At 40.9% G+C, this 18,844-nt stretch overlaps 1 protein-coding gene across 2 annotated transcripts in view; it reads left to right on the top strand.

Moving 5' to 3' along the window:
• Positions 1 to 18,844, top strand: part of SEC31B (SEC31 homolog B, COPII coat complex component) — a 101,310-nt gene that overhangs the window by 28,611 nt on the left and 53,855 nt on the right. For both annotated transcript variants that reach the window (XM_063434205.1, XM_063434206.1), the window contains exons 2-14: positions 1,852 to 1,933; positions 4,857 to 4,980; positions 7,880 to 8,075; positions 8,181 to 8,276; positions 12,059 to 12,199; positions 12,415 to 12,557; positions 13,663 to 13,762; positions 14,455 to 14,616; positions 15,025 to 15,177; positions 16,549 to 16,779; positions 17,068 to 17,142; positions 17,426 to 17,518; positions 17,909 to 18,014. In XM_063434205.1, coding sequence (XP_063290275.1) covers positions 1,855 to 1,933; positions 4,857 to 4,980; positions 7,880 to 8,075; positions 8,181 to 8,276; positions 12,059 to 12,199; positions 12,415 to 12,557; positions 13,663 to 13,762; positions 14,455 to 14,616; positions 15,025 to 15,177; positions 16,549 to 16,779; positions 17,068 to 17,142; positions 17,426 to 17,518; positions 17,909 to 18,014 — 1,699 coding nt within the window. In that variant the 5' untranslated portion in view covers positions 1,852 to 1,854. The remainder of the gene's footprint in view (positions 1 to 1,851; positions 1,934 to 4,856; positions 4,981 to 7,879; positions 8,076 to 8,180; positions 8,277 to 12,058; positions 12,200 to 12,414; positions 12,558 to 13,662; positions 13,763 to 14,454; positions 14,617 to 15,024; positions 15,178 to 16,548; positions 16,780 to 17,067; positions 17,143 to 17,425; positions 17,519 to 17,908; positions 18,015 to 18,844) is intronic.

Consider the following 18,844-nt stretch of genomic DNA (forward strand, 5'->3'; position numbering starts at 1 on the left):
ACTCCAATCCTTTTTGTCTTTTGCAAACCTCAATCTGACTCTTCTTTGCTTCTCATTAATAAAAGGATTTTTTATTAATTAATTATTAAAATTTTGTAGCGATGCACAACTTCAGCCCTGCCCCTTGGAGCCTGTTATGAATCATCCACACTGCGCATTTCACCCCAGCTGTCAATTGCCATTTTTGTAGGCTACTTGATGCCATGCTTTGGTTAAGTGACCCTCAAATGAGTTGGCAGTCATCCTGGTCAGTGGTTAGTCCTTTCGCCCTCTGCTGGTCTGTAGCTGTCCTCCACATCAGTTACTTGGTCTTGTTCTTATGAACTGCCGTCTTTTAAATTTTAAGAATGGAAACAACCTGACACTCACTGTATTCCTCTGCCCAAAAAGTCAGAATTTAACTATTCTTTTCCTTACTAGTAACCTTTCTTTCAAATTATCTCTTGGAGTAGTCAGTGGTTATTATTTTCATTTTTATGGTACTACTAGCACTGTTTTTACCATCGAGCTGGTCCTAGTGCAAGAAGATAGTGCTGACCACTGCAGTGGTGTTTATACGTTTCCTCTTTGTAAATAAGATTTTGGTTCAGATGATCACCTTATCAGTACCTCATTAAGTAAGTGTACCTGTGTTGGAATGGTCAGACCCTTGAATGGCTCCCATACATGTAGACATGCTGTGTTGAGGGAAAAAAATGTAGTGGTCTCTTTTTGTTTTTCTATAGAGATATGTAGATATATTCTTTATTTACAACGCTGTTTTCTTATGTGCAGCTGCATTATTTGCCTAGGACAGACATAGGCAACCTTCGGCACTCCAGATGTTTTGGACTAAACCTCTCATGATGCTTTGCCAGCATTATGGGTGTAAGAGCATTATGGGGGATGTAGTCCACAACGGTGCCGAAGGTTGCCTACACCTGGCCTAGGATTTAGGTGGTGTTTCTCCTCCCTCTGCCCTCCACCCACCCCCCCCTCCCTTGCAAACAGATTTGTTTTGAAGGGGTTAAGCTAAAGTTGTTTTGTCACTTAGACTCAGAGCATCTCTTTAAAATTTATTTTTAGCTTTTTCTTCTTCCTCTCTGAAATATGGGGGTCATTATGTAAAATGGGTAGTAAAGCAAAGCTAGTTTTTGAAATGATTCCATGTATTCCGATACGGACTGTACATCAGGCATTCGATATCCTTGTTACTGTGCCAGCTGTCATAGCTATAGAGTAAGCCGCTTTAATAGTGACCTGGCTCAAGCATACAGTGGAAGGACAGGTTGTGTAAGGTGACTGCTGTAGAGAAATGCTTTGTTAACCATTTGTCAAAAGCCACGAAGTTTGCAGGTTTTGTTGATATTTGAATCTGAAACTGCGGATAATTCCTAAATTTGGAAATGGTTGTGGGTCCTTGAGGACTGGTCGGAGAGGAATTTCATAGGAAAACTAACAACCTTATCCTCTGAAAGTAAAGGGAAGTTTTATTGAAAGTTGGACATTTCAGTGCAAGTTTCCCAAAGCAGGACGGTAATTCTAGTTAATGTGTGTCTGTGTGTGTGAGAGATAGATAGATAGATAGATAGATAGAGATATATATATATATATATATATGTATATATGTGTGTATATAATTATATTTTTATTTATTTTTGGGGTAGGAGGAGAATAAATGAAAATGTAAATATTTTAATATTTAATAAAATGTTTATGCATTTAGATTAAGGCACCCTGATTCCTTTATACCTATACTATTTTTGTTGTTAATGTAATACTTCTTATACATGCTTTGTCATGTACTGTACTAACAAATCACATTTTGTAATCGTGTGTTTTTTTTTGTTGTTGTTTGTTTTTTAACTATAGAAAATGAAGCTGAAAGAAATTGAACGATCTGCTGTTCAAGTCTGGAGCCCGGCCAACCAACACCCAATTTACTTAGCAACAGGTAGCCGTCTATTCAAACTGTCAATGATTGAATAAGCCAATGGTACTTACCTTAAGACAACTGTCAAATAGTTTTTTTTTTTGTTTTTTTTATTAGTTTTTTTTTTTTATGGGTAGTGTAACTACAGCATTCAACTATGGCTAATGCTGGTTGTAGCGGACCACAGGTAACCCAACTGGTTACCTCCGCTATTTTCTTCCTTCAGCCGTTTAGGAACCACTGTAGACTATACAGAGACCCATTTCCCCCCCAGTAACTGGACGAGACACAGCTCTGGAGGTACAACACAATTTTATTGAGTCACACACAGCTTTTATGCATAGCCCCATGCAAGGGTTCTTCAACACACACAAACAGGGGTCGTATCCCATGCTCCTGTACACCAGGGAGCCAAACCTCCGTTTGTGAGGTTCCGGTGCTGAAACCTGCAAGGGAAGCGTCTCCTTTCAGGGTACGAATGCTCCCCCTGGTTGGCGTTCGTCTACAAGAAATGGCGGTCACCCAGGGGAGCACTCATTAACTACTTCCCTTGTGGTTTCACACTTATGTTGCCAGTGCGAACGTTGTGTTTCACACTTATGTTGCAAGTGTGAACGTTCTGATTAATTGGTGGGAACGTTCTAATGGGGCACCGGGGTGGTTCCCGTTCGGGAGAATAATTATTTCCGTTCATATGAACGCTCTAGAATGGGAAAATGGGGTACATTCTAGCTACAAATTAGTTGCAGAGCAATTTTGTTGGCTACCCCATCATAGTGGCATTAAAGGGGCACTATAGTCACCAAAACAACTTTGCTTAATGAAGCAGTTTTGATGTATATATCATGGCCCTGTTGCCTTACTGTGCAGTTCTTTGCCACTTAGGAGTTAAATCACATTGTTTATGCAGTCCTAGTCACACTTCCCTACATGTAACTTGTAACTGCACAGCCTTCCTAAACACTTTGTGTTTAAAGCAAGTATGTCAAACTCAAAGGCTAACACGGGCCACATAAACAAGGTTTAAGTTTATGTGTGCCGCAAAAAACTAAAACTTAAAATTTCATAGAAATGTAGGTTCGAAAAATATAGTATATAAAAAAAAAAGAATGTATATGGGAGGGCTGACTGTGGCCTTTGTGCACTCTATTTGTGGCAAAGCTATGTTTTATGACTTTGTTTGTATGATGATTGTCTTCAGGGGTGACTGTGACAGGATGAGTAAAGGGGTATCTGTGGCAGGGTGAGTGTCACAGGGCGAGTGAATGAATGAGACCGGGTTGGGGGGGTGAGTGTAGCAGAATGAGGGAGGTCGAGTGTGACATAGTTGGAGGAGGAAGTATTACAGGGTGAGGGGAGGGAAGTGTAACAGGAATAGGGGGTAAATGTGTCATGGTTGGAGGGTCATTATAACAGGGTTGGCGTAAATGTGGCATGGTTGAAAGAGGGAGTGTACCAGGGCAAGGGGACGTGACAAGGTGAGTGTGGCATGGTCGAGGGATGTGTGTGTGGCACAGTTGGAGGAGGGATTGTTACAGGACGAGGGCAGATGAGCGTGACAGAGTGACAGGATTGGGGGATTTATGTGATGGGGTGAGTGCGACATTGTTGGAGGGGGTGAGTGTGACAGGATCACGAGGGGTTAAGGTGGCAGGGTGAAGGAGGGTTAGAGTGTGGGGGGGTTGACAGTGTGTGTGGAGGAGGGGTGTCTGGGGTGAGAGTGTGTGTGGAGGAGGGTGACAGTGTAGACGGCGGTGATATAGTGTGGATGGGGGGGTTATATAATGTGAAGCAGGAGGTGGTGATCTAGTGTGGAGGGGGTTTTCCTATCAGAAATATATATATATATATTTTTTTTTAAATGATTTCCTAATCCATTCCCCGGTGGTCCAGTGGTCTGTTTATCCGGTCTGCAGCTCCGTTGAGCAGAGCTGCAGACCACATGGTAATTGTCTTGCGATCTCTAGCAGAGTCAGAGTGTGGTAACCCACAGCAATGCTCTGATTGGTAGGAGACCACAAGATACTTCCGTCTGCAGCTCTGCACCCGGCGAAGCTGCAGACTGACTGTAGTGCTGGCTCTCTCTCAGGACTGACCCGGCTTTGCACCTTGTAGCATACTGGACAAGCTGCTGGGCCTCCTCCCTATTCTGGGCCCTTGGTCAGTGACCGAGGACTCGACATGTTAGTCTGCCCTAAGGCGATTTAGGCGGCCACCTAAATCTCCTAATTAGAGAGCTGCCTCTGCTTGGCTGCAAATATAGATCTTGTGGGCTGCGTGCGGCCCATGGGCCACAAGTTGAACTTGCTTGCTGTAAAGTGAGATCCAATGTTTAAGCTTCCTTTATTGCACATATCTGTTTAATTTAGAATTTATTATTTCCTTAAATGTTAACTGCTTATTTTGACCTTGCAGGAGCCTCCTGTATGTAATTAAAGTTTGTTTTACAGAGCAGGAGATCAGAGTCTAAAATAAGCTAACATCTGATTGAAAATGAAACTTTTTTTTTATGCAGGTTGTGTCAGTCACAGCCAAGGGAGTTGTAGCTAGGGCATGCACTGCTAAATAGCAGAGAATTGAATAATGAGACTTGAGAGGTATGATCTATACACAACGGCTTAATGAAAGTTCTTTTCATTTGGTATTTTTGGTAGGATTGTTCTCACAGTTGGTTACAAGTATAAATGTTGAGAAATTCTGTGACACATTTCTAAAAAAAAAAAAAAAAAACATCGTAATCGGCGGGACCATTTAAGTCATTTTCATGGTGATTGCTCCAGTTTTAGAACTTTGCCCCACATACTTTTCATTATTACATTTTGGAAAAGAACACTACAACAAAGTAGTGATGTATCAATAATGAACTCACGTGTGTGATGTAATTTTAGCATGCATGTACATATAATGTTCTCTATCCAAATTAGCAGGTTTTGCTCTTTCCTAGGTACGTCCGCACAACAACTAGATGCATCCTTCAACACCAATGCAGCTCTTGAAATATTTGAGGTGGATTTTGGGGACCCGAATGCTGATCTGACAAGAAGAGGTTTTTTTCCTGCATCTAGTAGGTATGCAAATACAGATTACAATTATTATTTTATTTATTTGCAGACCTAATATATAGACTCATAGTTGTAATAGACGGCTCCATATTGTTGTCTGGCTCACAAATCCATTCCGTATATACTCGAGTATAAGCCGACCCGAATATAAGCCGAGGCCCCTAATTTTATCCCAAAAAACTGGGAAAACTTATTGACTCGAGTATAAGACTAGGGTGGGAAATGCAGCAGCTACTGGTAAATTTCTAAATAAAATTAGATCCTAAAAAAAATATATTAATTGAATATTTATTTACAGTGTGTGTATAATGAATGCAGTGTGTGTGTGTGTGTATGAGTGCAGCGTGTGTGTATGAGTGCAGCGTGTGTATGAGTGCAGTGTGTGTGTGCATGAATGCAGTGTGTGTGTGCATGAATGCAGTGTGTGAATGCAGTGTGTGCAGGGCCGGTGCAAGGATATTTGCCGCCGTAGGCAAAAAAATTTTTGCCGCCCCCTCCCCCCCCCATATGTCCTGACTTCCCCTCCTCCTCCCTCAGTGGTCCTTACCTCCCCACCCCCGTGTTCCTTCACTCCCCCCCCCCCCAGTGGTCCTGACTCACCCCTCCCCTAGTGGTCCTTACCCTCCCCTCCCCTAGTGGTCCTTACTTCCCCCTCCCCTCCCATAGTGGTCCTTATCCCACCCCCTCCCTCTCATAGTGGTCCTTATCCCCCTTCTCCCTCCCATAGTGTTCCTTATCCCCCCCCCATCCCTCCCATAGTGGTCCATATACCCCCCCCTCCCTCCCATAATGGTCCTTATACCCCCCTCCCTCCCATAGTGGTCCTTATCCCACCCCCTCCCATAGTGGTCCTTATACCCCCCCTCCCTCCCATAGTGGTCCTTATACCCCCCCTCCCTCCCATAGTGGTCCTTATACCCCCCTCCCTCCAATAGTGGTCCTTATCCCCCCCTCCCTCCCATAGTGGTCCTTATCCCCCCCTCCCTCCCATAGTGGTCCTTATACCCCCTCTCCCTCCCATAGTGGTCCTTATCCCCCCCCCCTCCCTCCCATAGTGGTCCTTATCCCCCCCCTCCCTCCCATAGTGGTCCTTACCCCCCCCCTCCCTCCCATAGTGGTCCTTATACCCCCCCTCCCTCCCATAGCGGTCCTTATACCCCCCTCCCTCCCATAGTGGTCCTTATCCCCCCCCTCCCTCCCATAGTGGTCCTTACCCCCCCCCCCCTCCCTCCCATAGCGGTCCTTATACCCCCCCTCCCTCCCATAGTGGTCCTTATCCCCCCCCTCCCTCCCATAGTGGTCCTTACCCCCCCCCTCCCTCCCATAGCGGTCCTTATACCCCCCTCCCTCCCATAGTGGTCCTTATACCCCTCCCATAGTGGTCCTTATACCCCTTTTTTTTTATTATTATTAATTTTTTTTTTATTATTTTATTTCCTATTATATTTATATTTTTTTTTTTCGTCCCCCCTCCCTGCTTGATATATGGCAGGGAGGGGGGCTCTCCTTCCCTGGTGGTCCAGTGGCAGTTAAGTGGGGGGGAGAGGGGGGCTGGCAGAGCTGTACTTACCTCTCCTGCAGCTCCTGTCAGCTCTCTCCTCCTCTGCGCCGTCCGTTCTGCTCTTCTGTCAGCTCCCAGTGTAAATCTCGCGAGAGCCGCGGCTCTCGCGAGATTTACACTGGGAGCTAACCGAGGTGCTGAACGGACGGCGCAGAGGAGGAGAGAGCTGACAGGAGCTGCAGGAGAGGTAAGTACAGCTCTGCCAGCCCCCCTCTCCCCCCAGTCTGTATTATGGCAATGCAAATTGCCATAATACAGACTCTGACTCGAGTATAAGCCGAGTTGGGGTTTTTCAGCCCAAAAAATGGGCTGAAAAACTCGGCTTATACTCGAGTATATACGGTATTCTAAATTCAATTTCATAGATAACTCAGGACAATAGAACAGACGTTTAAAATGAGACAAAAATTATTGCATCATCTGTGAATGACATTGTCATAACAGGTGATGGCCTATCCAAGAATCTATATTATTTCTATTTAGAGCCTAGGTTTTGTTCGCCAATCTGTACATTAGGAAAGTTTTTTTCTGGTACTCGTGTTTCCCTTTTTATTTTTTATTCTAAACTAATAAACGTTTATGGATCATTAAAAGGGCTACCGGTGGTGGTTGTTTTTCCCAGAGTCCCCTGCCCCTGTCTTCTGTTTGAAACTGTTTGACATTTATCAAGAGTCTTTATATAAGAGCAATTCGCTAAAAGAGCTGGGTTTACCTGCCCTCAAACATTCTGCCAATTAGCGCCATTCACTTTGAACAAAATTGGCATTGATAATGCAAAAGTATTAATTCTGCATTATCAGTGAGGGTGAGATGGTTGCTGAAAAGAGACCCGGGTTTATATCTGACTGTTCTTAAACCATTCTATAATAAACTGGCAGATGGTGCCAAGGCACTCTAAACTTGCTGTAGTGGTTATACTACCTGGAATGCCCCTTTAATGAAAATATTCTAAACTTGTGAGATCTGATGTCTAACCTGAATCATTTTTTCATAGTGAGTTTAAACCTCAATTTATCTTTCCCTGCCCATTTCCAAAGCAAATTCTCTTAGTTGGTATACATCTGGTCTCCTTGGCCAGGCACAGACCCATTGTTATTGAAAGTTCCCTACTGGACTGGCACACACTATCTTGCATGGTCAACAAGGAGCATCTTGTATACAGAATTATAAAATGCTTTTTTTTTTTTAGTTTTTTTTTTTGTTTTATTTGCTTTTTTAAAATATTTTTAACAACCTATTTCATATTCCTTTTACTGTATTTATCTACTAAAACGTGAAAGTCTTACTCCTCCATTTTTTGCTGCTGACCATACAATCTTACCGATTCCTTCTCCTATTTTTCAGATTTCACAAGTTAATTTGGGGCAGTTATGGAAGTGACACAGTTGGTTCTTTGGGAGTGATAGTAGGCGGTGGTGACAATGGAACAATAACTCTGTATAGTGCCTCTCAGATCCTCGAGTCGGGGAAAGACCCAGTGATCGCAAAGAATGATAAACATTCTGGTCCCATCAGAGCACTTGACTTTAACCCTTTTCAGGTACAATGTGGTGAAAGTACGATCCAGTCTTTTTTGTGTTCTTTGGTCTGCATTCTTTGACTTGCACACAGACTATGATAATCATAATGTATTTTATCTTTGCAGAGCAACCTCCTGGCATCTGGTGCAAATGATTCTGAAGTTTTTATATGGGACCTGAATAACTTCACTGTGCCAATGACCCCAGGAACAAAATCCCAGGTGATCATGTAAATAGTGTATCTAACCCTCGGATTGAAAAACTGTTTGTGATGTACAAAGGTGTGATAAGTTAGACCACTTTGCTCTTATATTATACCTAGACTGAGAGAATACAATACTAGATGCAGTAGATTCATATGAGACTTAAGAGTTCCGAGCACTGTGCCCTTTCTATCTAGATCCTCTTTGCCATATATTATTAATTCAAACACCTATTGGCAAGGGAGTACCTAAATGTATGCAATTTATGCATTTATGTGTCAACAACCTTGTTCAAAATTAGTCAATTTTTTGAATGTTGCATGACTCAGTTGGACATGAGATACTTCATAATGCCTTGCATTATTACAGGACGATTGTATTGTTAACATTAAACTGTCTCTGCATTTATTAGCGGACACAGCCTTGGAGTGCAGCATAGCACAGTGTATTCTGTTTTCATACAGCACTAGGTACATGGGCATCCACAAAATTCCATTGAGAGCACTGTTGATGCTGTGGGACTGCTACTGACTTTATGTCAGGGTCCAAACTGTCTTCTGCATTTTGTGTGCTGAGCCCTAAAGAGAAATCCAAATCCTAATCAATCTCTGTAGAGATCATATTGTAGTAATCACTTTGTAAAATACTCTGTGTATAAAGAAGCCCCTTCTAGTTTCAATTACCCCACTCACACTGATGCCATTCAAATGGGAAGTATCATTTAAATTGTTACTTACATTATGTACATAGTTACCTTGCATAGCAGAGATTTAAGTGGATGCATGTTAAAGTGACAGCTACTACGTTTGTAACACAACGAAAGGTTCAACTGTTTGAAAATGGTTTAACATTGTGCTGACATCATCCTTTTCTCCACTCTGTAAAGATGAATTAGCAACAGCGCTCTGGGGCAGAGCTCTAAACTGTTAGCGATTCAGGCTGGCTCAGCATGCTGTGATATGCACAAGTTTGCATCTCTTTTTGACGTGCATATCTCCTTTATCTGAGTGTGTTACATACTTAGTGTGCCCATTTCACTTTTTCCTGTGGGTCTCCTAGTTTCTTTAATCCAGAGACTACCAATAAGAGGTCCGCCAGTAGTCGTAGGCCTCCCATGATGCTTTACCAGCCTTTTGGTCATCCATGATCATTACAGTTCCTTCAAAGACTCTCTCTGTGAGGACTTTATTTGGGAATATGTGAAAAGCGGTTTAATGGAGGAACTTTCGATGGGCATTGAGGATAGATTCAGTGTGACATCTGTGTAAAATAATATATATATATTAATATATATATATTATTTTACACAGATGTCTGAATGTGGTCACAAAAAAAACCCAAAAAAACACACACAACAACAATAAACCCCACAATATATTATATATATATATATATATATATATATATATATATATAATTAATATTGTGGGGTTTGTTGTTGTTGTGTGTGTTTTTTTGTTTTTTATTTGTGACCACATTCAGACTTCTCTGGAATTTACACTGTTGACCAGAACACTAAAAATCACATATATTAATGTAAAATTTAAATTAAAGATCTCACAAACGACATCATAATCTAACTCAAACAACACAAAGCCAGGGCAAACATTGCAAACGAAGAGGAGAGATAGAAACGTTGTTTCATTTCTCCTTTTCCCTGTATGCTTTCTCTATGCAAACTGCCAAGTGCAAAGGACAGATCTAATGGCAACTGATGCAGGCACCCAATTGGAGTATAAAGAGGTGTGGATTTCTTTCATTTAATTTTTCACACCTTTCAAAAATGTTTTTGTTAAATTTATGGACGGGTACATAAACTTAAATTTTGTACAGTACTCCTTTAAAGGGATCCTATAGTGCCAGTTAAACAAAGCCGTTTTCTTGGCACTATAGGTTTAATAGGTCCCTCGTGCCCTCCTCCCATCTTTAGCCACTTACCTGAATCCAGCGCCGATGTCCCTCGGCGTGGATCAGGCTCCATCCACGCTCCTCCACCGCCAACATTAGCTGGCTGGGGAGACCTAATGCGCATGTGTCCAGCGTCCGATAACAGACCAAAAGTCCATTTGGATCCCGGAAGCATTCTAGTGGTTGTCTGGTAGACCGCCACTGAGGGCAGACTTAGAGCTGCAATGTAAACACTACAGTTCTCTGGAACTGCAATGCTTTGCATTGCAGCACTAAGGGCAAAAGGGTCACAGCACCCAGACCACTTCAATTAGCTGAAATGGTCTGGGTGCCTACAGTGTCCCTTTAAGTCAATAGTATATATTAATTAAGAACTATATACATATGAGATATACATAAGAATCATGCTTATAGTACCGTATATACTCGAGTATAAGCCGAGTTTTTTAGCACATTTTTTGTGCTAAAAAACCCCAACTCGGCTTATACTCGAGTCAATAGTCTGTATTATGGCAATTTGCATTGCCATAATACAGACTGGGGGAGAGGGGGGCTGGCAGAGCTGTAACTTACCTTTCCTGCAGCTCCTGTCAGCTCTCTCCTCCTCCGCGCCGTCCGTTCAGCACCTCGGTCAGCTCCCAGTGTAAATCTCGCGAGAGCCGCGGCTCTCGCGAGACTTACACTGGGAGCTGACAGAGGGAGCTGCACAGACCGCGCGGAGGAGGAGAGAGCTGACAGGAGCTGCAGGAAAGGTAAGTTACAGCTCTGCCAGCCCCCCTCCTCCCCCACTGAACTGCCAATGCCACTGGACCACCAGGGAAGGAGCCCCCCTCCCTGCTATGTATCAAGCAGGGAGGGGGGACGAAAAAAAAAAAAATAATAATAATAAAAAAATAATAATAATTAAATTATAAATAATAATACTAAAATAATAATAATTAAATTAAATAAAAAATAATAAATAATACAAAAAAAATTTTAAATAATAAAAACAATTAAATAAACATTGCCCACCCCCCACCAGGGCTCTGCAACACACACACACACACACACACGCTGCACTCATACACACACGCTGCACTCATACACACACGCTGCACTCATACACACACGCTGCACTCATACACACACGCTGCACTCATACACACACGCTGCACTCATACACACACGCTGCACTCATACACACACGCTGCACTCATACACACACGCTGCACTCATACACACACGCTGCACTCATACACACACGCTGCACTCATACACACACGCTGCACTCATACACACACACTGCATTCATTATACACACACTGCATTCATTATACACACACTGTAAATAAATATTCAATTAATATATTTTTTTTTAGGATCTAATTTTATTTAGAAATTTACCAGTAGCTGCTGCATTTCTCACCCTAGTCTTATACTCGAGTCAATAAGTTTTCCCAGTTTTTTGGGGTAAAATTAGGGGCCTCGGCTTATATATCAATTGAGTATCAACTATTTATTATTGCATATTTTTCAAGTGTATATCGTTTCATTTCTACTATGTTTTACTATTGATCATCAAATAAATTATTTTATTGAAAATGGGAGTGTGGGTATTTTTTTGAATACGTTATACCACTAGAGGGGGTGTTTTTTTTTTTATTTTTTTTTTTGTACCCTTTGCACCAAAACTTGCTGTACATGAATTGGTTATCCCCTACATGATTTACATCAACACATTAATGGCCACCATAGTTACACAATAATGCATACAGCCCTACTAGTTGCTGTACTATTTTCAAAATGGAGGTTGTGACCTTTACGAGACCAAGCAATAACTTTAACCTGTCTTTGAGTAGGTGAAACGAAAAAATATTTTTTGTTAATAATTTTATGTTTTATGTGTACAGCCTATGGAAGATATCAGTGCTGTTTCATGGAACCGGCAGGTACAACATATCTTATCCTCTGCCCATCCCAGTGGGAAAGCTGTAGTATGGGATCTCCGTAAGAATGAACCTGTCATTAAAGTCAGTGACCATAGCAACAGGGTAAGCATTTGGCAATCACATGTGTATCTTCAAGCAAAATGTGAAGATTTGTCTTTGTCTTACACCTTCCATAGAGCTTTCACCCAGCTAATGAAGTGTGACTGTTTATAATGTGACTTTTATAACTTTTAAAAAAACTCTTTTTTTTTTTTTTTTTTAATTATATGTATGCCCTTTCTACATAGTTACCCAGAGCTATTTCCTTCCCTTCTCAGATGCACTGCTCAGGTATGTTGTGGCACCCAGAGATTCCCACCCAGCTCATTCTCTCTTCTGAAGATGATCGTTTACCTGTCATCCAAGTTTGGGACCTACGATTTGCCAGCTCTCCTCTTAAAATGCTAGAAAACCACACAAGGTAGCATTTCTTGTGTGAACTAATTGCTTGTAGGCATCCTGTTAAACAGCATGTGTTTGTATATATTTTAAAGAGGTCTGGGATCTTTTTTATTTTTGACATCTTAAATTAGAATGCAAATGAAAACCATTGTGATAGTGCTAAAAAGAGTCATTCCTGCAACATAATTTACCCAGAGACTTGCATTTTTCACAGTGATTCTATACTTCTTAAAGGGACACTATAGTCATCAGAACAACTACAGCATAATGTAATTGTTCTGGTGTCTATAGCCTGTCCCTGCAGCCTTTTTAATGTAAACACTGCCTTTTCAGAGAAAAGCCTGGTAACCTCTTCAGTGGCAGTCACTCAGACAGCCACTAGAGGTGCTTCCTGGGTCAGTGCTGTTCAATGGATTGGCTGAATATGTCAGTTCTGATCTCAGCCAAGAAGGCGGAGCAGGGCCAGTCGCGGCTGACCTGTGTGGCGCTGGAATAAAGCTAAACTTATTCCCATTATAAAGATTGCCAAGGGGGGCCGGCAGCCTAAACGTAATTTAACAATATAGTGAAAAGGAATACACGTTTGTTTTCCTGTCACTGTGTTCCTTTTAATCTAAAAAACTCTTGAATGCCTATTCTAAGATTATAGGTTTACATTTTTTGTTTGCATGGAGTGTCTCTTGAAGCATTTTTAATGCTTATCTGTGTGGATGAAATTGTCTGATCAGTGGTGGTCAGCTGGACATATTTTTGTACATATCTCCTTACACTGCAAGGTATAAAAATAGTAAGTGTGTGGTGGCTTAAAATTCTAACATTTGTCACTACTGACACGGATGACGGATGAAAATGATTTGATCCAGTGTATAATTACGAGTATTCTTACCATTCAAACACGTAACTTGTGTGTTTGATTTTGTTTATTGGTGGGGGTTGCCAAATGATGTACCAGAATTTTCATAAAAACAAGTTGAAGCTTACTAATTTTCTAAAAAGGGATTTAACTGAATGCAAAAAAAAGTGTTAAAACTCACCATGTGAGGAGACACCTGACAATATGAAAACATGGTTTGCTGTGTGAAACCGTGGCATCTTTTAGAAAAGATTTTTTTTTTTTTCCTTAGGGGAATATTGTCTGTTTCGTGGAGCAACGATGATCCAGAATTACTTCTCAGTAGTGCTAAAGATAACCGTATATTATGTTGGAACCCAAGCACAAGTGAGGTGGGATTAATTGTGGCTTTCTTTATTTTATTTGTGAAATATGACCTGTATACTGTATTACCATATTATTTCCCAAGGAATGAACACACAATGTATCAGTTTCTCAATTTAGTTTGAAACCAACTTCCTATAAGAATTTTTAGCACGGTCCACACAAATGATTTTATTTTCAGTATTTAAAGTGATTCTGTAATTCACAATTGCATGATTGTCAAGGTATTATTTTAGCAAGTCATACAACTCAATCCACACACTGTTATCTGAGGGTTGTGATTGCCTTGCACTTAAGGAAGTTTCCAAATGTGATCATTTCTCTGGCACCCACTTGAACCTACACTGGGAGGGAGCTGGAGGGCTGCAGTCATCTTGCTCTTTCGAGGAAGTCATTAGAGAGAGAGCGAGTTAAGCAGCCAGACTATTTGTGAGTCAAGGCCAAGCTTCATATACACTTCCTGCAACTTTATTATTGGCACAAAAACCAAACTGAGGACATCTCCTTATTTTTATTCCAAGTCTAGTGCTATCACTACAATATGAATTTAAGATAATGGATCATATTCCCTATTAAAAAAATATATAGACATTGTGTGTAATGTATATATATGTGTGTGTGTGTGTATGTATGTGTGTATATATATATATATATATATATTTATTTATTTATTTAAATTTGTTTCTTTATTCTGTGACAGGTGGTTTATGAGCTTCCGACCAAGAACCAGTGGTGTTTCGATGTTCAGTGGTGCCCACGCAACCCCTCTGTGTTCTCTGCTGCTTCTTTTGATGGCTGGGTCAGCATTTACTCTGTAATGGGTGGGAACCTGGAAGCTCAGCAGCGAAGTCAAGCTGACCGGGTAAGTCTGACTTGCCACTTCAACAAAACTTTTACAATTTGGTACACAAGTCCCCTACGCCAAAAATGAACCAAAAACAAAGGTTTTGAAAATTATCTCTTCCATTTGGATGTATGTTTTCAAGACGTAAATGCTGAAATCTCCATGCTAATTTTGCAGTTAAAAGATTAAATTATCATGGTTTGGTGAATTATTCTAGATCTACCTATTAATTTAAAGAATTTATCAAAATTTTGGCCAGTGGGAAAAATAGAACAAAATGCAAAAGGACCTTGCCAAAAGTATGGGAAGCAAAACCTTAAGTTGAGTACCCATTCCGCTTCATTCAACTCCCAGTTGACTTGGTTAATGCATATCTCGTGTTTGTCCTGTTTGATAGTGTTTGCAGTCAGTTTGTTTGTGTTTCAGATCTCCACCTCCTTTAACAGCATGGATCCATTTGGCACTGGACAGCCCTTACCTCCTCTACAAGTGTCGCAGCAGGTTTCACAGACCACTGTTATCCCACCTTTAAAAAAGCCTCCCAGATGGATACGTAGACCAGTGGGCGTCTGCTTTGCTGTAAGCCTAATTTACAATGGTATTATTTATTTTGCATTACTTTCATGGTTATGCTCTCCATGGTTCATTTTGAAGCGAAATAGTAGATATACATTGAAAGTAGGGACAAATCTGTAAACCACATACAACAGGACAATTATTTTCAACTGGATATGTTTTGCTTTAATGAACACTGGCTATTTTAAAATCAAAAGTAGATGAAGAAAATGCAAATGATGACAGTGACTTAACTGAAAGGTGTAACTAGTTGTAGAATCTATGTAAATTGGCAAAGCTTATTTTAATTGGTGAGGCAGGGCACAAAGTTTTTACTCACATCTAGCCCTGGTTTAGAGGTTCTCATTTTTGGGATCTATTCTCTAAATTCAGAGTTTTAGCTGCCACGTTAAGCATCCAAGAAAGAGGTTCTTTGGCTATGAGAATACTTTCATTTTACTATGCACCAAGTTGTGCAATGCATGAACTATGAACAGTTCAGTGTCTATTGACTTTAGTGAGTACTCTGTTTTGTAAGTGAGCTTGGAAGGACATCAGTAATTTCCTGTGAACCTGTCTGGGTTTCCATGTTTTGAGAGACTCTGTAACTTTAGAGGGTGGGTATCTCCGTTCTGATCCCATGTTCACTTTGATGCATACACTAGGTCAGGGGTAGACAACCTTTGGCACTCCAGATGATGTGGACTACATACCACAATGCCCTTACAGCCATAATGTTGGCAAAGCATCATGAGAGGTGTAGTCCAAAACATCTACAGTGCTGAAGGTTGCCTATCCCTGCACTGTTATGTTTTTGAGTGGTTCTTGTGCTCATTTTGCCAAAGATGATGACCTCTCCTGAGCTTCCATGTCTTAAAAGCAGCTATTCATGAAATACTCACTCGGACTGCGTTGGAGTTTAATTGAAATACAAAGATACCATATGACAAATTAGGGACTACTTTTTCTTAAAGGCAAGCATGAGGTTGACAAAAGAAATCTCCGCCTTCCACTTTTATTCATCCCAGCAGCTGTCACAAATGATGGCTGTGGCATTCAGGCATAGTCTCACTTATTGCAAGATGTGATCTATCCTGATCACAGTCTCCTAGGATCCTTATTAGACTGCAGTGTTCTAATCTTGCATGCAGGAGACTACCGCACTGCCGTGGCTCCCGGCAAATGAAATGCTAATCTGTCATCCAGAAAAATATGTCGGTAACTGTGAGGAACAGCTTCAGTGAAGTAATTCTACCTTCCACTGCACCCAACATCCACCAGAACCTAACCGTTTAATGCAAAATATTCAAATACCCTCGAAAGTAGTCTTCTAAATGAGATGTAAGTAAGTCGCACATTAACTTTATTAATTAAACAATTCTATTTTGTTTTCAGTTTGGTGGGAAATTAGTATCTTTTGACTGTCCAAAAGTGCCCATACAGCCCACACAAGAGCCAACCCAGCACAAGGTCTACATCAGCCAGGTTACCACCGAGAGTGAGATTCTAGTGCGGTCAAGTGAATTACAAGCTGCTCTGATTTCTGGAAACCTGCTCAGTTATTGCCAGAATAAAGTGCAGAGTTCTCCACAAGGGTTTGACAAGAATGTGTGGAACTTCCTCAAGGTACAAGTTTTGTTGTGTTACTTTTTGATTAAGTAGTGCACTCCTGTTATTGATAGTTTTTCACCAGTGCTTCTTGATCTAAATACAAGTTTCAGTGGATTGTTGGTGAGCTTTAAAATGTATAATTTTAAGCCCACTGTTGTATTGTTGTGCATGACCTAAAGGCTTGCCCACTGACGTTTGAAATCTAGACTGTTGAAAATTTCCTGCATCAGGGTTCCCACGTACTGTCTTGTAACACAAGTTGGGTGTCAAATTGTCAGTATCTAAGTATATTTTCCATTGCAGGTTAACTTTGAACAAGATGCCAGGGAAAAGTTTATAAAGTTACTTGGATATAACAAGGAAGAGCTGGATAGGAAGGTGGGTTTTCACAAAGCAAATATTTGGAAACGCTGCATGCTGTTATCTTGATTCCCATTAATCATGGTTGCATCAAAAAATCGGAAAAGCCAGAGTATCCCAAAACACTATTGTTATGTCTGATTGTAGTATTTTGACTGAGTTTAGGTGTCTTACACCCACTACAGTAAACTTTCTTCATTACCCGGGGCCTACCTTTGAGCTACACAAAATCAAAAAGCAGCCTATGTTACAAATATATTGAATTCCCTGTTTCATACATTTTCTCCAACCCTCATTTTAGATATCCAAGGCTTTGGGAGAGAGTTGGCAAAACAAAAGCAGCCCTTCAGAGGCAGAAGATCTGGTGCACAGTATCCAGTCAGTGTCCAGCCAGGTATCTTGAATATGTTTAAAAAGACAGTAATTTGTTTTAATCATATTCTTAAAGCAACACTCCAGGCACCATAATAACTTTATCTCAAGCTGGACGGCTAACTAGCTCTACTGTCACTGGCTGTTACAGAGATGTTGTTTGATCTATGGTGTCTTCAAGTAGAAAAAATTGTCTCTTAAAGTTTCATGAAATATGAAATAGAGCTTTGCCAAATTGAAGCAATAATTTGGATTAACAGTTAAGGTCCAATGTCTGTCATCGGTGATTAAACATTAACTATAAATGGGAGATATTGTCTATGTTCTAAGCATTAATTACTTTTCGTCCAAGAATTTCAAGTCACTAACCCTAGATGCCATTAAAACAATCCTAATTCTCTTGTTTGTCTAGGCTTCCAGCAGCTTCACAGGACAACTAGGATCATCTTCTTCTTCTATGGATTTTTTTAATCTACCTCCTCCAGATACAGCCAAATTTGAGATACCAGTTACTGCAGGTGTGTACATAGACATGTTATGAATACCGTGAACATGCATTCTTCTTAAATGGAGGACATCAGGAAAATTTCTGTTTATAGTTGCATTGTTCATCGATGTGAAACTCGTATCGTGTTATTCCCCAACTTTTAGATCTGGCAGGCCTCCCTTAGCCCTGCTAAGGGGGGCAGGATAAGGGCAGGGATCATGTGGACTGCACCTTAGATGAATGCAGACCACAGCAATTGCTCCCTCACGGTCCCAGCTCCTCCTACTCCCCTCCCCCACTAAACCACCAAGGAGTTTATTAACTGCTGGATCACCAGGGGTTATTTCCAACCTCCCTGCCGAAAAGTAAGCAGGAGGGGGTAAAACAGTGCAACACTACAGCCAGCATCCACAACAAACCCTACATACACACACTACACACCGCTTGCACATATTACACGCAGAACTCAAGGCAGGAATGCCAATTTTTTCCAATTATTGAAATAATTTTGTGTGTCAGTACAAGTTTATTTGTCCTGACGATGGATTACAGTGAGTTTAGAGACTGGCATCACCCTCAGCCATTTTACCTCTACTGAAGTCGTAAACACTGATCTTGGTCTAATGCTTCTTACAGAAAAGCATTGTGGACTTAAAGGAATACTATACGCATCAAGACAACATTAGGTTAATAAAGCAGTTTTAGTGTAGTGCAGTCTCACTGCTCAGTTATTTGCCATTTATGAGTTAAATAACTTTCGTTTCTGTTTATGCAGCCCTAGCCACATCTTCCCTGGCTGTGGCTCACACAGCCAGCAAGAAACATTTGTTTCATTTTTAATCAGGTGTTAACTTGCTTTAT

This window comes from Pelobates fuscus, chromosome 10 (genome assembly GCF_036172605.1).
Source record: "Pelobates fuscus isolate aPelFus1 chromosome 10, aPelFus1.pri, whole genome shotgun sequence".
Lineage (NCBI taxonomy): Eukaryota > Metazoa > Chordata > Amphibia > Anura > Pelobatidae > Pelobates > Pelobates fuscus.